This window comes from Heterodontus francisci, chromosome 29 (genome assembly GCF_036365525.1).
Source record: "Heterodontus francisci isolate sHetFra1 chromosome 29, sHetFra1.hap1, whole genome shotgun sequence".
Taxonomy (NCBI): Eukaryota; Metazoa; Chordata; class Chondrichthyes; order Heterodontiformes; family Heterodontidae; genus Heterodontus; species Heterodontus francisci.
Window position 1 is genome coordinate 10305026 of NC_090399.1, and position 18382 is coordinate 10323407.

The 18382-nt window shown below is 46.3% G+C and overlaps 1 protein-coding gene across 7 annotated transcripts in view; it reads right to left on the minus strand.

Annotated features, from left to right (window-relative positions):
• Positions 1-18382, minus strand: part of LOC137346110 (transmembrane protein 268-like) — a 52227-nt gene that overhangs the window by 1917 nt on the left and 31928 nt on the right. For all 7 annotated transcript variants that reach the window (XM_068009414.1, XM_068009410.1, XM_068009413.1 and 4 more), the window contains 4 exons: positions 18159-18320; positions 9123-9233; positions 7303-7392; positions 5962-6162 (listed from right to left, as the gene is read on the minus strand). In XM_068009414.1, coding sequence (XP_067865515.1) covers positions 5962-6162; positions 7303-7392; positions 9123-9233; positions 18159-18320 — 564 coding nt within the window. The remainder of the gene's footprint in view (positions 1-5961; positions 6163-7302; positions 7393-9122; positions 9234-18158; positions 18321-18382) is intronic.

Here is an 18382-nt window from a genome sequence, read left to right on the forward strand (position 1 = left end):
CTATTCAAATGATGGGGATGGGGAGGAGACGAGGAAGGTGGTGTCATGGCAGATTCAGATACCAGAATGAGATTACATCACTGCCAAGGACTTAATTCTTTTTAAAAATTCATTCACGGGATGCGAGTGAAGCTGACAAGGCCAGTATTTAATGCCCATCCCTAGTTGCTCTTGAGAAGATGGTGGTGAGCCACCTTCTCGAATATAACTGACTGGCTTTCCAGTCCATTTCAGAGGGCAGTTAAGAGTTAACTACATTTCTGTGGGTCTGGAGTCACATGTAGGCCAGACCAGGTAAGGACAGCAGATTTCCTTCCCTAAAAGGACATTAGTGAACCAGATGGGTTTCTACGATAATCTGGTAGTGTCATGGTCAGCATTACCAGGATTGGCTTTTTATTCCAGATTCCTTTAATTAATTGAATTTAAATTCCTTAGCATTCGGTGGGATCTGTCTGGATCATTAGTTCGACTCTCTCTGGACTATTAGTCCATTAACGTAACCACTTTGCTACCATACCATATACTTGTTTTGTTTTTCTTTTGTTCCTCTACACTTCTGCTGCTGTTCAGTTGCTTTTCATTTTAAATTTCTTCCAAATAATATCTCTCCTTTTGCTCTTTCTGCTTCCTCAGGGCTCATTACTCACTGCCCTGGGTCGCAAATCTATCCTTGTTCTGCTGAGCAGTTTGCAGCAATAACAGAAAGCTCATACACAACACCTTAGATTGACAGGGTGATGTGGCAATGAGTTCCATCTTTTTCCACTCTGTGTGTAAACAAATCTCTCCTACATCTAGGCAAAAATCCACAGGCGACCTGTGGAAACTTTTTTTTTAATGCAGCGAGTTATGATTTGGATTGCACGGCCTGAAAGCTGAGTGGAAACAGATTCAACAGCCAATTTCAAAAGGGAATTGGATAAATACTTGAAGGGAAAAAATTCACAGGGCTATTGGGAAAGAGATGGGGAATGGAACTAACTGGATGGCTCTTTCAAAGAGCCAGTGAGGCACAATGGGCCAAATAGTCACCAATGGCGCTGTAAGATTCTATGATTAAATGTCGACGTTTGATAACATTGAACAGCCAGTCCCTTGAAAATAATTTCAACTCAAGTTACAGCAACAATAGATAGGATTACCACAATCTCACTGGGACCTGTCCTACTGGACAGAGGGCAGGTTAACAGGCAATCTGAGAGTCTCCAAGAGGCATGGCGGAAAGGGATGGAGTTGAATTGAACCCGGTCGAAAACTCATAATCTAAGTTAATTGGCTTCTTCAGTTTCTTCCTAAGTTTCAACCACCTAACACTATCAACCAACTACATCACAATCTCGGGCAGCAATTAAAAGAAATCTAATTAATTTACATGGATGAAAAGTACTCTGAAACCTTGAACTTTACACACCAAGGGCGCTGGTGTAATTATTGTGGGTCAGCACTAGCTCTGGCAGCAATCCTGCGGCGAGAACTCACCTCCTGACTCCCCAAAGCCTGTTCACCATCTACAAGGGTGCAGCTCCAACAACTCAAGAAGCTCGACACCATCCAGGACAAAGCAGACTGCTTGGTTGGCACCCCATCCACAAACATTCACTTCCTCCACCACCGACGCATGGTGACAGCAGTGTGTACCATGTACAAGATGCACCGCAGCAACACACCAAGACTCCTTCGACAGGAAGAGTTAGATACTTCAGGGCCGGCATGTTCCTGTTAGATGGAAGGGCAAGGCTGGCAAGTTTAGGGAACCTTGGTTGTTGAGGGATACTGAGGGTTTGGTCAGGACAAAGAAGGAGCTTATGTCAGGTATAGGCAGCTGGGATCGAGCGAGTCCCTTGAGGAGTATAGGAGATGTAGGACTACACTTAAGAAGGAAATTAGGAGGGCAAAAAGGGGCCATGAGATTTCCCTGGCAGATAAGATAAACGAGAATCCTAAAAGATTCTATAAGTATATTAAGAGTAAAAGGGTAGCTGGGGAGAGAGTCAATCCCCTTAAGGATCAGTGTGGTAATCTATGTGTGGAGCCACAGGAAATGGGCGAGGTCTTAAATGAATATTTCTCGTCTGTATTTACCGTGGAGAAGGTCATGGAAGCTAGTGAGTTCAAGGGAGGGAACAGCGATATCCTGGAGCATATCAACATTACAAAGGAGGAGGTGTTGGAGGTTTTGCAGCGCATTAAGGTGGATAAATCCCCAGGGCCTGACCAGGTGTATCCTAGGATGCTATGGGAAGCAAGGGAGGTGATTGCTGGGGCCCTGACAGAGATTTTTGTATCATCGTTAGCCACGGGTGAGGTACCGGAAGACTGTAGGATAGCTAATGTTGTGCCTTTATTTAAGAAGGGCAGCAGGGATAAGCCATGGAACTACAGGCCGGTGAGCCTTACATCAGTGGTGGGTAAGATATTGGAAGGGATTCTGAGGGACAGGATTTATATGCATCTGGAAAGGCAAGGTCTGATTAGGGATAGTCAGCATGGCTTTGTGCATGGGGAATCATGTCTCAGCTTTGATTTGAGTCTTTCGAGGAGGTAACCAAGAGGATTGACGAGGGCAGGGCGGTGGACATTGTCTACATGGACTTTAGCAAGGCCTTTGACAAGGTCCCGCATGGTAGGCTGGTCCAGAAGGTTCGAACACATGGGATCCAGGGTGAGCTAGCAAACTGGATACAAAATTGGCTTGGTGATAGGAGGCAGAGGGTGGTAGTGGAGGGTTGTTTTTCAGATTGGAGGCCGGTGACCAGTGGTGTGCCGCAGGGATCAGTGCTGGGCCCTCTGTTGTTTGTCATATATATTAATGACTTGGATGTGAATGTAAGGGGCATGATTAGTAAGTTTGCAGATGACACCAAAATTGGTGGTATAGTGGACAGTGAAGAAGGTTGTCTAAGGTTTTCTTTGGCCTCCTTATCTCGAGACAATGGATACGCGCCTGGAAGTGTCAGTGGTTTGTGAAGCAGCGCCTGGAGTGGCTATAAAGGCCAATTCTAGAGTGACAGGCTCTTCCACAGGTGCTGTAGAGAAATTTGTTTGTCGGGGCTGTTGCACAGTTGGCTCTCCCCTTGCGCCTCTGTCTTTTTTCCTGCCAACTACTAAGTCTCTTCGACTCGCCACATTTTAGCCCCGTCTTTATGGCTGCCCACCAGCTCTGGCGAACGCTGGCAACTGACTCCCACGACTTGTGATCAATGTCACAGGATTTCATGTCGCGTGTGCAGACGTCTTTAAAGCGGAGACGTGGACGGCCGGTGGGTCTGATACCAGTGGCGAGCTCGCTGTACAATGTGTCCTTGGGGATCCTGCCATCTTCCATGCGGCTCACATGGCCAAGCCATCTCAAGCGCCGCTGACTCAGTAGTGTGTACAAGCTGGTGATGTTGGCCACCTCGAGGACTTCTGTGTTGGAGATACGGTCCTGCCACCTGATGCCAAGTATTCTCCGGAGGCAGCGAAGATGGAATGAATCGAGACGTCGCTCTTGTAGGTTACAACAGGATATAGATCAACTGGGAAAGTGGACAAGGGATTGGCAAATGGAATTTAACGCAGACAAGTGTGAAGTTAAACCAGGGCAGGACATATAGGCAGGGCCCTAGGAGTGTTGTTGAGCAGAGAGACCTTGGGGTGCAAGTACATAGTTCCCTGAAAGTGGCAACACAGGTAGACATGTGGCATGCTTTCCTTCATTGGCCGAGGCATTGAGTACAAGAGTTGGGACGTCATATTACAGTTGTACATAACGTTGGTTAGGACGCACTTGGAGTACTGTGTGCAGTTCTGGTCGCCGCACTACAGGAAAGATGTGATTAAGCTAGAGAGGGTGCAGAATAGATTCACAAGGATGTTGCCTGGTTTGGAGGGCTTGAGTTATAAAGAGAGATTGGATAGGCTGGGTCTGTTTTTCCTGGAGCGAAGGAGGCTGAGAGGGGACATGATAGAGGTATATAAAATTATGAGAGGCATAGATAGGGTAGATAGCCAGAGTCTGTTTCCCATGGTAGAGGTGACTAAAACTAGAGGGCATAGATTTAAGGTGAGAGGGAGGAGGTTTAAAGGGGATCAAAGGGGTAAATTTTTCACACAAAGAATAGTGGGTATCTGGAATGAGCTGCCAGAGGAGGTGATGGAGGTAGGAACAGTAGCGACATTTAAGAGGCATCTGGACAGGTACTTGAATGAGCAAGGCATAGAGGGATATGTAATTAATGCAGGCAGGTGGGATTAGTATAGATAGGCATTATAGTCGGCATGGATGCGGTGGGCTGAAGGGCCTGTTTCTATGCTGCACGACTCTATGACTCTGTGATAGCACCTTCCAAACCCGCGACCTCTACCAACTAGAAGGACAAGGGCAGCAAATGCATGGGAACACCACCACCTGCAAGTTCCCCTCCAAATCACACACCATCCTAACTTGGAACTATATCGCTGTTCCTTCACTGTCGCTGGCTCAAAATCCTGGAACTCCCTTCCTAACAGCACTGTGGGTGTACCTACCTCACATGGACTGAAACGGTTCAAGAAAGCAGCTCACCACCACCTTTTCGAGGGCAATTAGGGATGGGCAATAAATGCTGGCCTAGCCAGTGATGCTCACATCAAATGAATGAATTTTTTTTAAAATTGAGAATTAGTACTTTACAGCAATAACTTGCATATATATTGTGAACATAGATAAACAGACAGCAGGATCGGAGATTAATCTCCGATCCTGCTGTCTTCACAGTCCAGAGTGTCTGCAGCCACGGAGTGCGGTGAGTCCGATCCTGCTGTCTTCACAGTCCAGAGTGTCTGCAGCCACGGCATGCGGTAAGTCCATTGAGGTGAAGAAGGAGCTGCGGGACCCGAGAGAAGTCCTGTGAAAAGGTGCCCCGAACACCCAAAACATCCACGAACGGCCCCCCCGGCCGCAACTTCAAAGCGCCCGCGGGAGATGGCTCGGAGAGCATCTGCAGCGCACTGTCGGCAATGCTGCATGCCTTTATTTAAACCACTGCAAAAAAAAACCCTTAGCAAATGTAATCACCTCTAAGTCTGCCAAATGATGCTTCACCTCCCGAAGGACGTGGATGAGCTTTCCGGACGTCGATGGTGGGCACTGAGGAAATGGCTTATTACCTGCACCAGATTCCAACCCCCTCCCCCCCCCTTTACCCCCCCCACCCCCGTCCCCTTCCCTGCTCCACCCTCTCAGCTCACCCCCTCACAACCCCGTCCCAGCCCGCCCCCCCCTCGCACCATCTTCACCCCGCACCCCCTTCCCCTGCAACCCCCCCCCACCCCCTCCCTCTACCCCTCCCCCTTGCATCCCCTCCTCCCACCGGCACCATCCTACACCTGTGTAGGGGCCCCAACAACCCCACTGCCTTGTGGGCGTCTCGGGAGAGACCAAGGCTAAGGGAGTAAACCCTAACAGAAAATCCGGAGCGGAACCCCGTAGGCGGTCATGTGTCACCTTTGGCATGTTTCCGGCAGTTCCTGCAGCCATACTGGTGCCAAACGTCGTGTCCTGCACTCCTTTGGACCCCACCAGAAAGGCCGAGAGGGGGGTTTTGACGACTGGGCAACTCTCAACCTCCATAAATTTGCCCAGGCATGCGCCATGGAGAGGTCACTCCACTGACCACCTCCAGGCGCGTATCCATTGTCTCTCGAGATAAGGAGGCCCAAAAAGAAGATAAACAGCCCAAGGGGTGTTATAAAGCAAAATTGGACACCGAGCCACAGAAGTAGTTATTAGGACAACTGACTAAAAGGTTGGTCAGAGATAGGTTTTAAGCAGCATTAGGAGAAGCATAGAGAGGTGAAGAGGTTTAGGGAGGGAATTCCAGAGCTTAGGGCCTGGGCAACCGAAGGCAGAGCCGCCAATAGTGGGGCGAAGGAAATCAGGGATGAGTAGGAGGCCAAAACACTATAGTTGGTAATGCATTAATTTAAATGCATTACCTGAGCTGTGCCTTTAGGTACTAGGCATGTCAATGTATTAAAGACATGCTGTGATTGGTGACTGCCATTGCTGTGAGTGTCTTCATCATTCCCTGGTAACAGTGGAGCCTCTTCAGTCTCTGCCTCGATGTTGATGAGAGGATTGACTTGATTAGTTTCTATGACGATGCAGAGGTGACCCAGCTTCTGATTCAAAAAGGACTGTTGATAAAAAAAAAACAATTAAATGGATACAAGTGTTACGATGGTGCTTATTTGGTTACTGTATAGCACAAGAGTAGGCCATTCAGCCCCTCGAGCCTGTTCCGCCATTCAATTGGACCATGGCTAATCTGTGCCTCAACTCCATTAGCCACCTTAGCTCCATATCCCTTGATACCCTGATCCAACAAAAATCTATTCATCTCCAATTATCCTCCAGCTAGCTCTAAGTTTAAGATTATATCCCCTTGTTCTGGACTCTTCCCCACCCCCTGCCCCACACCCAACCAGAGGAAATAGTTTCTCTCTATCTACCATATCAAACATCTCAATTCGATAATCCCTTATTCTCCTACATTCACGTACATTTGAGTAACTCTTCGACCATGATTCTCTTTACTTTCTGCCTTTCCCTCATTCTTCAAATTCAATACTGCCCTTCAAAAGTGCCAAAAAGGGAGTGTAGTGGAAATGTCACTGAACTAGTAATCCAGAGGCCCATCTGATACCCTGTGGACACGGGCTCAAATCCCACTATGGCAGCTGGTGGAATTTAAATGCAATTAACTAATAAAAATCAGTAATGGTGCCATTAAATTATCGTTGATTTTCGTAGAAACCCATCTGGTTCACTAATATCCCTCAGGGAAGGAAATCTGCCGTCCTTACCTGGACTGGCCTACACGTGACTCCAGACCTACAGGACTCTTAGATTCCCTCTGAAATGGCCTAGCAAGCCACTCAGTGGTCAAGGGCAATTAGGGTTGGGCAACAAATGCTGGTCTTGCCAGCCATGCCCATATCCCATGAAAGAATAAAAACAAAGAAAAATAAGCTAATCAAATAAACACAAACCAAAATGAAAAGTTAAAAGTGGTAACTGAATGTTAGTACAGACTCTCTGGCAATCCCACTAAATGCTGATACAGTTACTGGGTTGAGGAAGCTAAATAGACTGACTCACTGAATAAGCACAAATGGGAAGTGAACACAAAAGGCTAGACAGGGAGATAAAAAATAAATCCGTCAACAGCCTGGAGCAGGGATAACCAGTGGGACGGAGCGGGATGGTCTTTTCTCATTCTTATGCTTTAAAAAAAGTGTCTTTATTTGCAAGAGGACAAAGAAAGCAATCACTACCTGAAGTCCAGAACGTGTCTGATGTCTTTCTTCCAGCAGGGAAGTGAGTCGTCTCTCGCACTCCTTAATATCAAAATACATGAAGCAGAGCTGGCTGTTTGTCAAGGAATGAAATCCGTTATTTATTTCACCTGTACACATGGGTTTATGGGGATAATTCAGCATTTCTCCAACATACAAAATCAATGTTGAGAAAAAGGGAGTGTTCAGCTCATTTAATGTACAGGATACTATCTCTACCAACGGCTCATTGCAGCTCTGCAGCATTTCCTCAAAATGGGACAGATGTCTGACTCATCTAGTGGGGTGGGGAGGGCACCAGTGAAATCATAGAATGATACAACACAGAACAAGGTCATTCAGCCATTGTGCCTGTGCTGGTTCGAAGAACTATCCAATTAATCCAAAAGCAAAATACTGTGGAAGCTGCAAATCTGAGATAGAAACAGAAAATGCTGTGAATAATCAGCAGGGTTGGCAGAATCTGCGGAGAGAGAGAGTGAGTAACCGAGGCTGGAATTTTAGGCTATGTGGGAGGCTGTGCCCACCGGCCAAAAGTCGGGGACGAGCCTGCCTCCGCCGAGCCCAGGGAGCCATGCTGGGAATTTTTGCTCCCCAGGCCATTGGCCTTGCACTGGACTTTCACCTCCTTGAGGCAGGAAGTCCTGCCTAATGGGACTACTGGCCGATCAGCGGGTCAGCAGTTCTTGGTCCCAGCTGCATCACCGGGCGTGGTGCCACTGCTGCCACTACACCCAGCCATCGGAAGCAAGAGGAAGGATGGCCCTGAACCAACCTAAGTTTTAGAGCCTCGCCGAGGACAACTGGCCGGGCCCCGGTGAGGCAAACGGTGGGGGAGGCAGGGGGTTCTGTTGGGGCTTCGGAGGCAGGCCTCGTGGGGCACATGGTAACCGATTATAAAGGCCCCCTCAAGCTTGCAAGAATGCCGCCAGGTATTACCTGGCAGTGTTCCTGGGGCCTTTGCTGTCCGGCCGCCTCACAGCGGGTAAAATACCAGCGACGGCAGAAGGAGACCCTTAACTGGCAGTTAATTGGTCACTCAAGGACCTTGATTGGCTTGGGGCGGACGGGAAATTTCTCGACGCTGCCGCCCCTCATAAAATTGCAGCAGGAGTGGGAAGATATCGGGAACGGCCCCCACCACCCAATTTTATACCACCCTCTGCCCACCACCAGCCCGCTCGTTGTGGTGGGTGGGGGGGGGGGGGGGGGGGATGTAAAATTCTGGACAGAGTTCATGTTCAGGTCTGTTCAGGACTGTTCTGATGAAAGGTCACACAGACCTGAACTCTTCTTCTTCTCTGCCAGATCGGCTGAGTATTTCCAGCATTTTCCTTTTTTATTCCCATTAGTCCAACTTGACCGCTCATTGCCTTGTAAAATGTTCCTTTACAACTATATATTCAATTCCTTTTGAAAGTTATTATTGAATCTGCTTCCACCGTTCTTTCAGGCAGTGCATTCCAGATCACAACAATTCGCTGTGTAAAAAAAGCTTCCTCATCTCACCTCTGGTACTTTTGCCAATTACCTTAAATCTGTGCCCTCTGCCACTGGAAAGGATTTCTCCTCATAGACTCGATGAAAGCCCTTCGTGATTTTGAACAACTCAATCAACTCTCCCCTCAATTTTCTCTGCACTGAGAACAATCCCAACTTCTCACATCCCTCCATGTAACTGAAGACCCTCATCCCTGATATCATTGTGCTTTTGTTGAATGTCTCAAATTTCCTCCACTTACCCCTCACGGGGTTAAATAACAAAGCCTTCACAAATGGTTGACTCCTGGTAAGGATACGTGAAGCACGCTTGTGCAATATTTTGTAGTATCCAACGTTCCGACTAAAATGTTGCATTTCATGAGATTCTCATTGGCCCAGATGAGACGCATGTCTGTGTTCACATTAATCTGTAACACAGATTTTAGTTTCATTTTTTAAAAAGATTAACACTTTGGCCAGCATTTCACACTCCACACTAACATCAATGAAGCTTTCTGCATTTAAATGAACGTAGGGACTAGAGGTTCAACCCTATGTTCACCAATACATCCAGGCAATCTGTTCAATAACTAAAAAGGGGTGGAAGCTACTGTTGGCGCTGTTATCACACAAATGATTAGCGTGTTTGTACAAAAGTCCTTTCCCTGCCATTGTTTTAGTGTCAGCCGTGGCTCAGTGCATCACACTCATGCCTCAGTCAGAAGGTCGTGGGTTTAACTCCCACTCTAGGGACTGAAGCACATAATCTACCGAGGCTGGTTCTGCACTGTCAGAGGTGCAGTCTTTCGAGCGAGAGGTTAAGCTGAGGCCCCATCAGCCCTCTCAGGTGGGTATGAAAGATCCCACGGCCATTATTTCAGAGAGCAGGAGAGTTCTCCTCTGGTGTCCTGGCCAATATTTATAGCTCAACAAACATCGCTGCAGGAAGAAACAGGTTATTTGGTCATTATCACTTTGCTGTTTTTGGGACCTTGCTGTGTAAAAGTTGACGATTGCATTTCCTGCAATGTAACAGTGATTACCCTTTAGAAAGTAATTTAATGGTTGTAGAGATCTTTGGGATGTCCTCAGGTTGTAAGAGGTGCTATATAAGTGCAAGTTCTTTCTTTTCCTTTAGTCCCTGCATCCCTGGCTGAGAAGGCAGTGGTGGCCAACCTGCTCCAGACATGGTATGGTGTTGCACTGAACCATATGTTTTTACCAATTCGCTTTCCATGGCCTCCTTACGTGCAGGGATAAACCTCGGCATATGTGAGATCAGCAGCCCCGCACAAGGAGGCTTGTCTGAATGAATCTGTTACCTGAACATGACATGTCACCCTCATTCTGATTTTGTTTTAGTAAAGTAACATTCGAGTCACACAAGTGCCAGACAATGACCATCTCCAACAAGAGAGAATCTAAACAGCTCCCCTTGACATTCAATGGCATTAACAGCACTAAATCCCCCACTATCAACATCCTGGGCGTTACCATTGATCAGGAACTGAACTGGAATGCCATATAAGTACTGTGGCGACAAGAGCAGGTCAGAGGCTGGGAATTCTGTGGTAAGTAACTCATTTCCTGACTCCTCAAAGCCTGTCCACCATCTACAAGGTGCAAGTCAGGAGAGCGATGGAATGCTCTCCACTTGCCTGGATGGGTGCAGCTCCAACAACACTCAAGAAGCTCAACACCATCCAGGACAAAGCAACACGCTTGACTGGCATCCCCTCCACCACATTAAACATTCACTTCCTCCACCAATGGCACACAGTGGCAGCAGTGTGCAGCATCTACAAAATGCACTGCCGCAACTCATCAAAGCTCCTTAAACAGCACCTTCCAAACCCGCGACCTCTACCACCTAGAAGGACAAGGGCAGCAAGCGCATGGGAACATCACCATCTGCAAGCTCCCCTCCAAGTCACACACCATCCTGACTTGGAACTATATTGCCATTCCTTCACTGTCGCTGGGTCAAAATCCTGGAACTCCCTCCCTAACAAAACTGTGGATGTACTTACACCAAATGGAATCCAGCAGTTCAAGAAAGAGACTCACCACCACCCAAGAGAAAATAGGGATGGGCAATAAATGCTGGCCTTGCTGGTGACTCTCATGAACAAATAATTTTAAAAAAATAATAATTTTTGCTTGTTGTGCTCTTATCTTCCTTCCTGTATTAACCTGACTGTTGTTCTTCCGGAGGTTTGTTGTGGGATTGTTCAGGAGAAATCTGTTGTATGCCCTCTTGCTTCTTACCCAGTTCTAGCTGGCAGTTTAGTTTAGTTTAGAGATACAGCACTGAAACAGGCCCTTCGGTCCACCGAGTCTGTGCCGACCATCAACCACCCATTTATACGAATCCTACACGAATTCCATATTCCTACCACATCCCCACCTGTCCTGATATTTCCCTACCACCTACCTATACTAGGGGCAATTGCTAATGGCCAATTTACCTATCAACCGGCAAGTCTTTGGTATGTGGGAGGAAAGCGGAGCACCCGGAGGAAACCCACGCAGACACAGGGAGAACTTGCAAACTCCACACAGGCAGTACCCAGAATTGAACCCGGGTCGCTGGAGCTGTCAAAGCCTGACCAGTGTATAACCCACAGGTGCCTAATACACATCCATTTGGTTGGATGAGGGTAACAGATGATTGTCTCTTCCCACCTGTAGCAGAAAGTTGTGATATTCTATGCATCTTAAAGTGGTCTTCCTTTACTATTCCTGTCTGTCTATCCTGCCATGAATTCAATGATCCTAAAGAATATTGTTCTACGTTTAAGGTCAAAGGAATTGCAGCAGTAATTTTCTCAGCTGCAGTGATGCCAGCTACTTCTGTAAGCAGTTGGAGCATCTCCTGTTTAAGGATATCTGTGAATTGCTCATATCTAATTATACAATGGAGTATCAAAGGTGTGTAACAAATAGCATCCCCTTGTGAGCCGTCGTTTACCCATGTGCTCCTTGAATCTCTGAAGATGAACCAAGAAAACACTTGCTGAGGACAGATGCAAATTGAGCTGGTTTATTTCACAAATGTGACCAGGCAGAACGGCAAAAAGTTTATTAAAGAACCGAACATGCAATTCACTGTTAGTTAATAGTTCTAGGAAACGAAAGTACAATCTTACTTCTAGCAGAGAATCCAATTTTTAAATCTAAAAATATTATAGTAAAATATTTAAGTAGGGTATCCAATTACTAAAGTAACATTTACTTTAAATCCCCGAGTAGAACACTACAGATTTAGCGAGATAACTTTGTCCCAGTTAAGGGGAGAATTATCATCACCTCACTCCAACAGTCGTACCTTTACTGCAAGAGGCATCGGAGCATGCCCAACAAATCTAAAAATCCAATGTATGCTTCTAATATTTATACTATTTTCCATGTTACATAACTAACTTCTGACATATGGCATGTTGCCTTGACTGCAAGTAAGTTCATTCTCCTTTGTTTCCCAGATAAGGCTGTATAACTTAATTTCTAGGTATGATCCACCCTCCTTGATTCCTAAGTAAGGTTGTATATCTATTAATTTCTAGGTAATGTCCAAGCCTCTTTGATTTCTAAGAAAGGCAAGCTGTGAGCCTTGAGACTGAAGGGGAGCATGGCATATGGGAACCATGGGATACTCGAGCAATGTCAATTGCGATTGGACGAAATTAGTATGCCTAAGGAGTAGCTCAGGGCAGTTGGGAATGGAGAACAGCAGTGCCTGAAGTTGCAACGCGTGACAATGAAGGTTCCATTTATACCTAGGCACCGGAAGCGACAACGGCAAACCTAGCCTTGTCAACCCTGCAAAGTCCTCCTTACTAACATCTGGAGGCTTGTGCCAAAGTTGGGACAGCTGTCCCACAGACTAGTCAAGCAACAGCCTGACATAGTCATACTCACGGAATCATACCTTACAGGCAATGTCCCAGGCACTGCCATCACCATCCCCGGGTATGTCCTGTCCCACCTGCAGGACAGACCTAGCAGAGGTGGCGGCACAGTGGTGTACAGTCAGGAGGGAGTTGCGCTGGGAGTCCTCAACATCGACTCCGGACCTGTTGAGGACTTGTTGAGGGGAAGCGAATCCCTAAACTGCTGGAACATCTACTGAAGGTGAGGGAAGAGGTCCGGACAGCAATGAAGCAGTATCACCAAATCCAACAGGAGATCAAAAAACTGGGAGAGGATGTGGAAACCGAACTGGAGGATGCATCGTGGTGGGAGGCGGTTCGGGACTGGGGTATTAGGGTGGACATTCACCCCTGGATTAGAACTGATTCCGATGTACTGGTAGCGGTGCAGTTGCCAATTGCTATCAGATTTATGGTTGAATGTTGTACCCTGGTACCTAAATTGAGATGTTAGACATAAGGGCGGCACAGTGGTTAGCACCGCAGCCTCACAGCTCCAGCGACCCGGGTTCAATTCTGGGTACTGCCTGTGCGGAGTTTGCAAGTTCTCCCTGTGACCGCGTGGGTTTCCTCCGGGTGCTCCGGTTTCCTCCCACAGCCAAAGACTTGCAGGTTGATAGGTAAATTGGCCATTATAAATTGCCCCTAGTATAGGTAGGGGAATATAGGGAATGTGGGGATGTGGTAGGATTAGTATAAATGGGTGGTCGGTGGGCCGAAGGGCCTGTTTCAGTGCTGTATCTCTAAATAAATAAATAAAAATAATTTAGAAAATGTAACTGTGCAAATCTAACCCCCTGTCTGGCCAACAGTGATGGAGCAAGGAGCACTTCGCATTAGTTAGCCATCTTGCTAGCAGCCAAGGGCCAAAAGGGGGAAACAGAAGCGGTGTACCCCATGAATACTGCAGGCTTGACTAAAATTGCTGTAATTTATGTAGAATAATACAAAGTATCAATCCCAGACTAAACCTGGTCACTAGGACACTGGTGAGGTGGTAAGAGGATGCTAGGGAAAGATTCGAAGCTCACTGAAACTAGTAGCATCCCCAAATTATTCGACGGACAGAGGATTCTAGGGTAATGGCTAACTTGGGCCAGGAGCTGGCTAAGAGACAAAAGGGGGGGGGGGTCTAAAGGGGAGATTGACATATGGGGATCATGGGATACTTGGCATAACTTAGGTCTGTGGGATCGGAATTCCACCCCCCCAACTGGACTCTAAAACTGGACTTTGTGGAGTATGGGGAATGAACCCCAACCCCCAAAGACACTAGTACTGTGAATAAGAGCCAAACCTCAACATAAAGCACACAGAGGTAAGCTGCATTCCGATGAGTCAATTTTCAAACATCACAACAGAACTAGTACTGTTAAAGGGCTGGAATTTGGGACATTATCATAACAGTGACACAGGATAACTGCCATCATGTTAAGTAATCGGGGAGGCCATTGTTGTAACTAACCGGCTCCAGATCACAGCATTCACTCCTGTCAACCTTTTTCATGGACATTAGCTCTGAAGCCTCGGTTATCTCACCTTGGTGGAGTTCATTGTTCTCAGTAATGGAAATAACATCAGCACTAAATGGATCTGTCTGGCCCAGGCAGGTAACAGAGGAAAGAGATTAAAAGATGCTAAGTGCTGACCATCCAGCAGGATGGCTTCAGGAGATGTGATGATGATATTTAGATAAGGGTCATCATAAAAAAGACAAGATCGAAGGGTTTGGCACTGCAGTTATGTGAAGAAGGACGGGGACTGGTCATCTCAGGTCCAGGCCATTGGTAATGACCAGCCGGGCGGGTGATTGTAAGTTTTTCAGTCAAATCTTGAAGGGTTTGCACTGTGGGTGCTGCAGTCGAGACGGAGGGTCAGGAATGGTCAACATGGCCCTTGGACCTACAATTCTCACGGAAGGCCCAACCGCATGGAGGATTGTAGGTTATCAGCCAAATCCAAGGGGCATTTGGGACCGAGAGTTTTAAAACAATTTTAAGTGTAGTAAGGGCGGCACAGTGGCGCAGTGGTTAGCACCGCAGCCTCACAGCTCCAGGGACCCGGGTTCGATTCCGGGTACTGCCTGTGTGGAGTTTGCAAGTTCTCCCTGTGTCTGCGTGGGTTTTCTCCGGGTGCTCCGGTTTCCTCCCACAAGCCAAAAGACTTGCAGGTTGATAGGTAAATTGGCCATTATAAAAAAATTGTCACTAGTATAGGTAGGTGGTAGGGAAATATAGGGACAGGTGGGGATGTGGTAGGAATATGGGATTAGTGTAGGATTAGTATAAATGGGTGGTTGATGTTCGGCACAGACTCGGTGGGCCGAAGGGCCTGTTTCAGTGCTGTATCTCTAATCTAATCTAATCTAATCTAACCAAATCCTGGGAGGGTTTGGGTTTTGAATTGAGTGAATTTGGGGCAGAAACATGGGGTTTTGCCTGTGGTTTTTTCGAAAAGGTTTATTTTATAAGTTGTGGTGACTTGTGTGTTTGGGTGAGTGCCGAGGTTAAATCATGGAGGGATTTTAATCGGACTAACCAATCGAGGTGTCGTGTGGTGTCCTTTAAATTAGTTTAGAAGTCTTTGTAACAGGGTGTTCGGACGGGTGTTGTTTTTTTAAATAAAGAAATTTGTGGTTCAGTTTAACCCTGTGTCATGTGCAATTTTGTTCTTGTAATTCCCGAAGTCCAAGAACTGCAGTAAGGGAGTACAGGAATGGAACCTCTTACAGGTTCCTGTAACTTGAGAAAGCTTGCCTACTAGACACCCGGATCATGTGAATAACCTAATCAGAAGGTAACAAGATCAGGAGGGAGACACCCGGATCATGTGAATAACCTAATCAAAAGGTAACAAGATCAGGAGGGAGACACCCGGATCATGTGAATAACCTAATCAAAAGGTAACAAGATCAGGAGGGAGACACCCGGATCATGTGAATAACCTAATCAAAAGGTAACAAGATCAGGAGGGAGACACCCGAATCATGTGAATAACCTAATCAGAAGGTAACAAGATCAGGTGGGAGACACCCGAATCATGTGAATAACCTAATCAAAAGGTTGATGAGGTGAATAATATAACCAAGGCAGGATGAGATTAGGGAAGACAGTAGAAGGGAGATGAGGTAATTAAAGAATCAGCTTATCAAATAAACCTCTTGTAAACTCTATAAAATGACTGCTCAGACATTGTACCAGTAGAATGTCTACAGTCATTCATGGGAGTAGGACTTCTCCTTGCATGCTCGTAATAAAGATCACTTGTTTGTACAAGGTGGGTTTCCTCCGGGTGCTCCGGTTTCCTCCCACATGCCAAAGACTTGCAGGTTGATAGGTAAATTGGCCATTAGCAATTGCCCCTCATATAGGTAGGTGGTAGGGAAATATAGGGACAGGTGGGGATGTGGTAGGAATATGGAATTAGTGTAGGATTAGTATAAATGGGTGGTTGATGGTCGGCACAGACTCGGTGGACCGAAGGGCCTGTTTCAGTGCTGTATCTCTAAAACTAAAACTAAAAATCCGACTCGAGGCATTTTTGGGTACCGGGGCAAGTCCTTAGCCTTACAAAACAACAAATTACTCATTATTTTATTTTCATTTTTATTTTAGAGACACAGCACTGAAACAGGCCCTTCGGCTCACTGAGTCTGTGCTGACCAACAATCACCCATTTACACTAACCCTATAGTACTCCCATATTTCCTACCACCTACCTACGCTAGGGGCAATTTACAATGGCCAATTTACCCATCACCTGCAAGTCTTTGGCTGTGGGAGGAAACCGGAGCAAACGGCGAAAACCCACGCGGGCACAGGGGGAACTTGCAAACTCCGCACAGGCAGTACCCAGAATCAAACCCGGGTCCCTGGAGCTGTGAGGCTGCGGTGCTAACCACTGTGCCACCCATAGCTTCTTATGTGGAACTTCACTGAGTTGCTTCTGGAAGTCAAGATAAACAACATCCATAGACACTCCCTCATCTACCCCGTTGGTTACCTCCTCTGATAATTGAACCTGGTTTGTTCGACATGATTTACCCTTTACAAATTGTGTTGGTTCTTGCTGATCAGCTCTTATTTGTCATCTGTGTTTCAAGATTATAATTTAATTTTTGGGTTTGTCAGTTTTATCAAAAATTCAGTCGACTGGTTTAGGGCTGTCAGCATAAAACCATTTGATCAATTATTGCACTCTGGCAGCTTTTATGCCTGTTTACAAAACTATCAAAGTTTTACCACGTGGTGAGGTTCGTGACTTTTAGAAGCGGCTGCCTCTTTATGGTTCTAAGATGAGGCAAGCTTTTTAACACAGAGGAACATCCACAAGCATTTTTAACCTTTTAGGAAGATGATCCCTTTTTTAATCTTGTAATCCCTTGTTCATAGGAAAATAACTGTTTTAACCTTATAACCCCTCATTATGGTCAGACTCATTCACAATCTAACACCCCCAACTCCTGAAAACTGACTGCCTGTATTAGTGTTTTCCTGAAATCATCCTCCGTTCACAGCTGGACCAGAGGGACAACTGCAGCCATATTCAGTCCATGATAGATTAATCTATAGATAAACAATAGATGAAAAATAGAGGACTGAAGAGTTACAAGAAGGCAATATAAAACTAAGTGCCAGATGAGTTAATACAAGCAGATTTCAATGGTGTAGCATATCCTTGTTCTACACCTGACCCTGTCAACAGCACTATCTGTCGAAGGGACGGTACGTGGTGGATTAAATGAAAGGATTCTGAAGTGCTTAGGTTATAAAAAAGGGGGAATGAGGCTTCTACTTTTCATTGGACTCTGGATCCTATTCTCGCAAAATGTAGACAGAATCGGCATCCTTCTGTGCTGCAAGATTTTAATTTGGCACAGAAATTCAGTCACACTCAGCAGCCACAATTCGTGGGAGAAACCGAAATGCCGAACCTGTGTGGTAGGGCCTTTCCTCATCTGAGGTTGTGGTTGAAGCACACGGTTAGCTAAGTTCCTCTGTGCACTAACGTGCAACAAAATCACATGTTGTTTGTAAATCACATGCAGCACCACAGAAAACAAAACCTTGCACCACATTAACAGCAGAGTGCAAAGGGCATTTTGTCATACTTTCAGCCGTATTATAATCCTGATCTGGGAATGCTTGATGCCGGCACTGGACGTTCAAGCGGGAAATGTGTTCCGATCCTCAGCAATGACATCCCTCACTTTGAAATGAAATATGTAACACAACACCACACCTGACTTGTTGTCACTCTATATTTAGTCTGAGTACCACTTGCAACTCCAGGGAGAAAATAAAAAAAAATAACATTGCATTTGCAATAAACCATGAAAACATGTACAGATACATCAAAAGAATCAAACGCTTCACTGGTTTTAAAGTAAGCACAGCATCACAGGTACATTTGTCTCTTCCCTACCTTTTGATTGTGTCGATGCAGTATCAGAAGCAAGACTGTGGTCAGCAGTACAGCGACGGCACTGATTAGCAGGCAGAAAGCCCAGAAGAAGCTCTTCAGATACTGGCCCAAGTAGAGGTGAAAAGTCGAGAAGAGGCAACACCAGGCCGCCAAATAGAATACCTAAAAGATCAACAGACGCCATTACACAGGCAGTGCTACCGGTCTGTCATCCTACCCAAGGC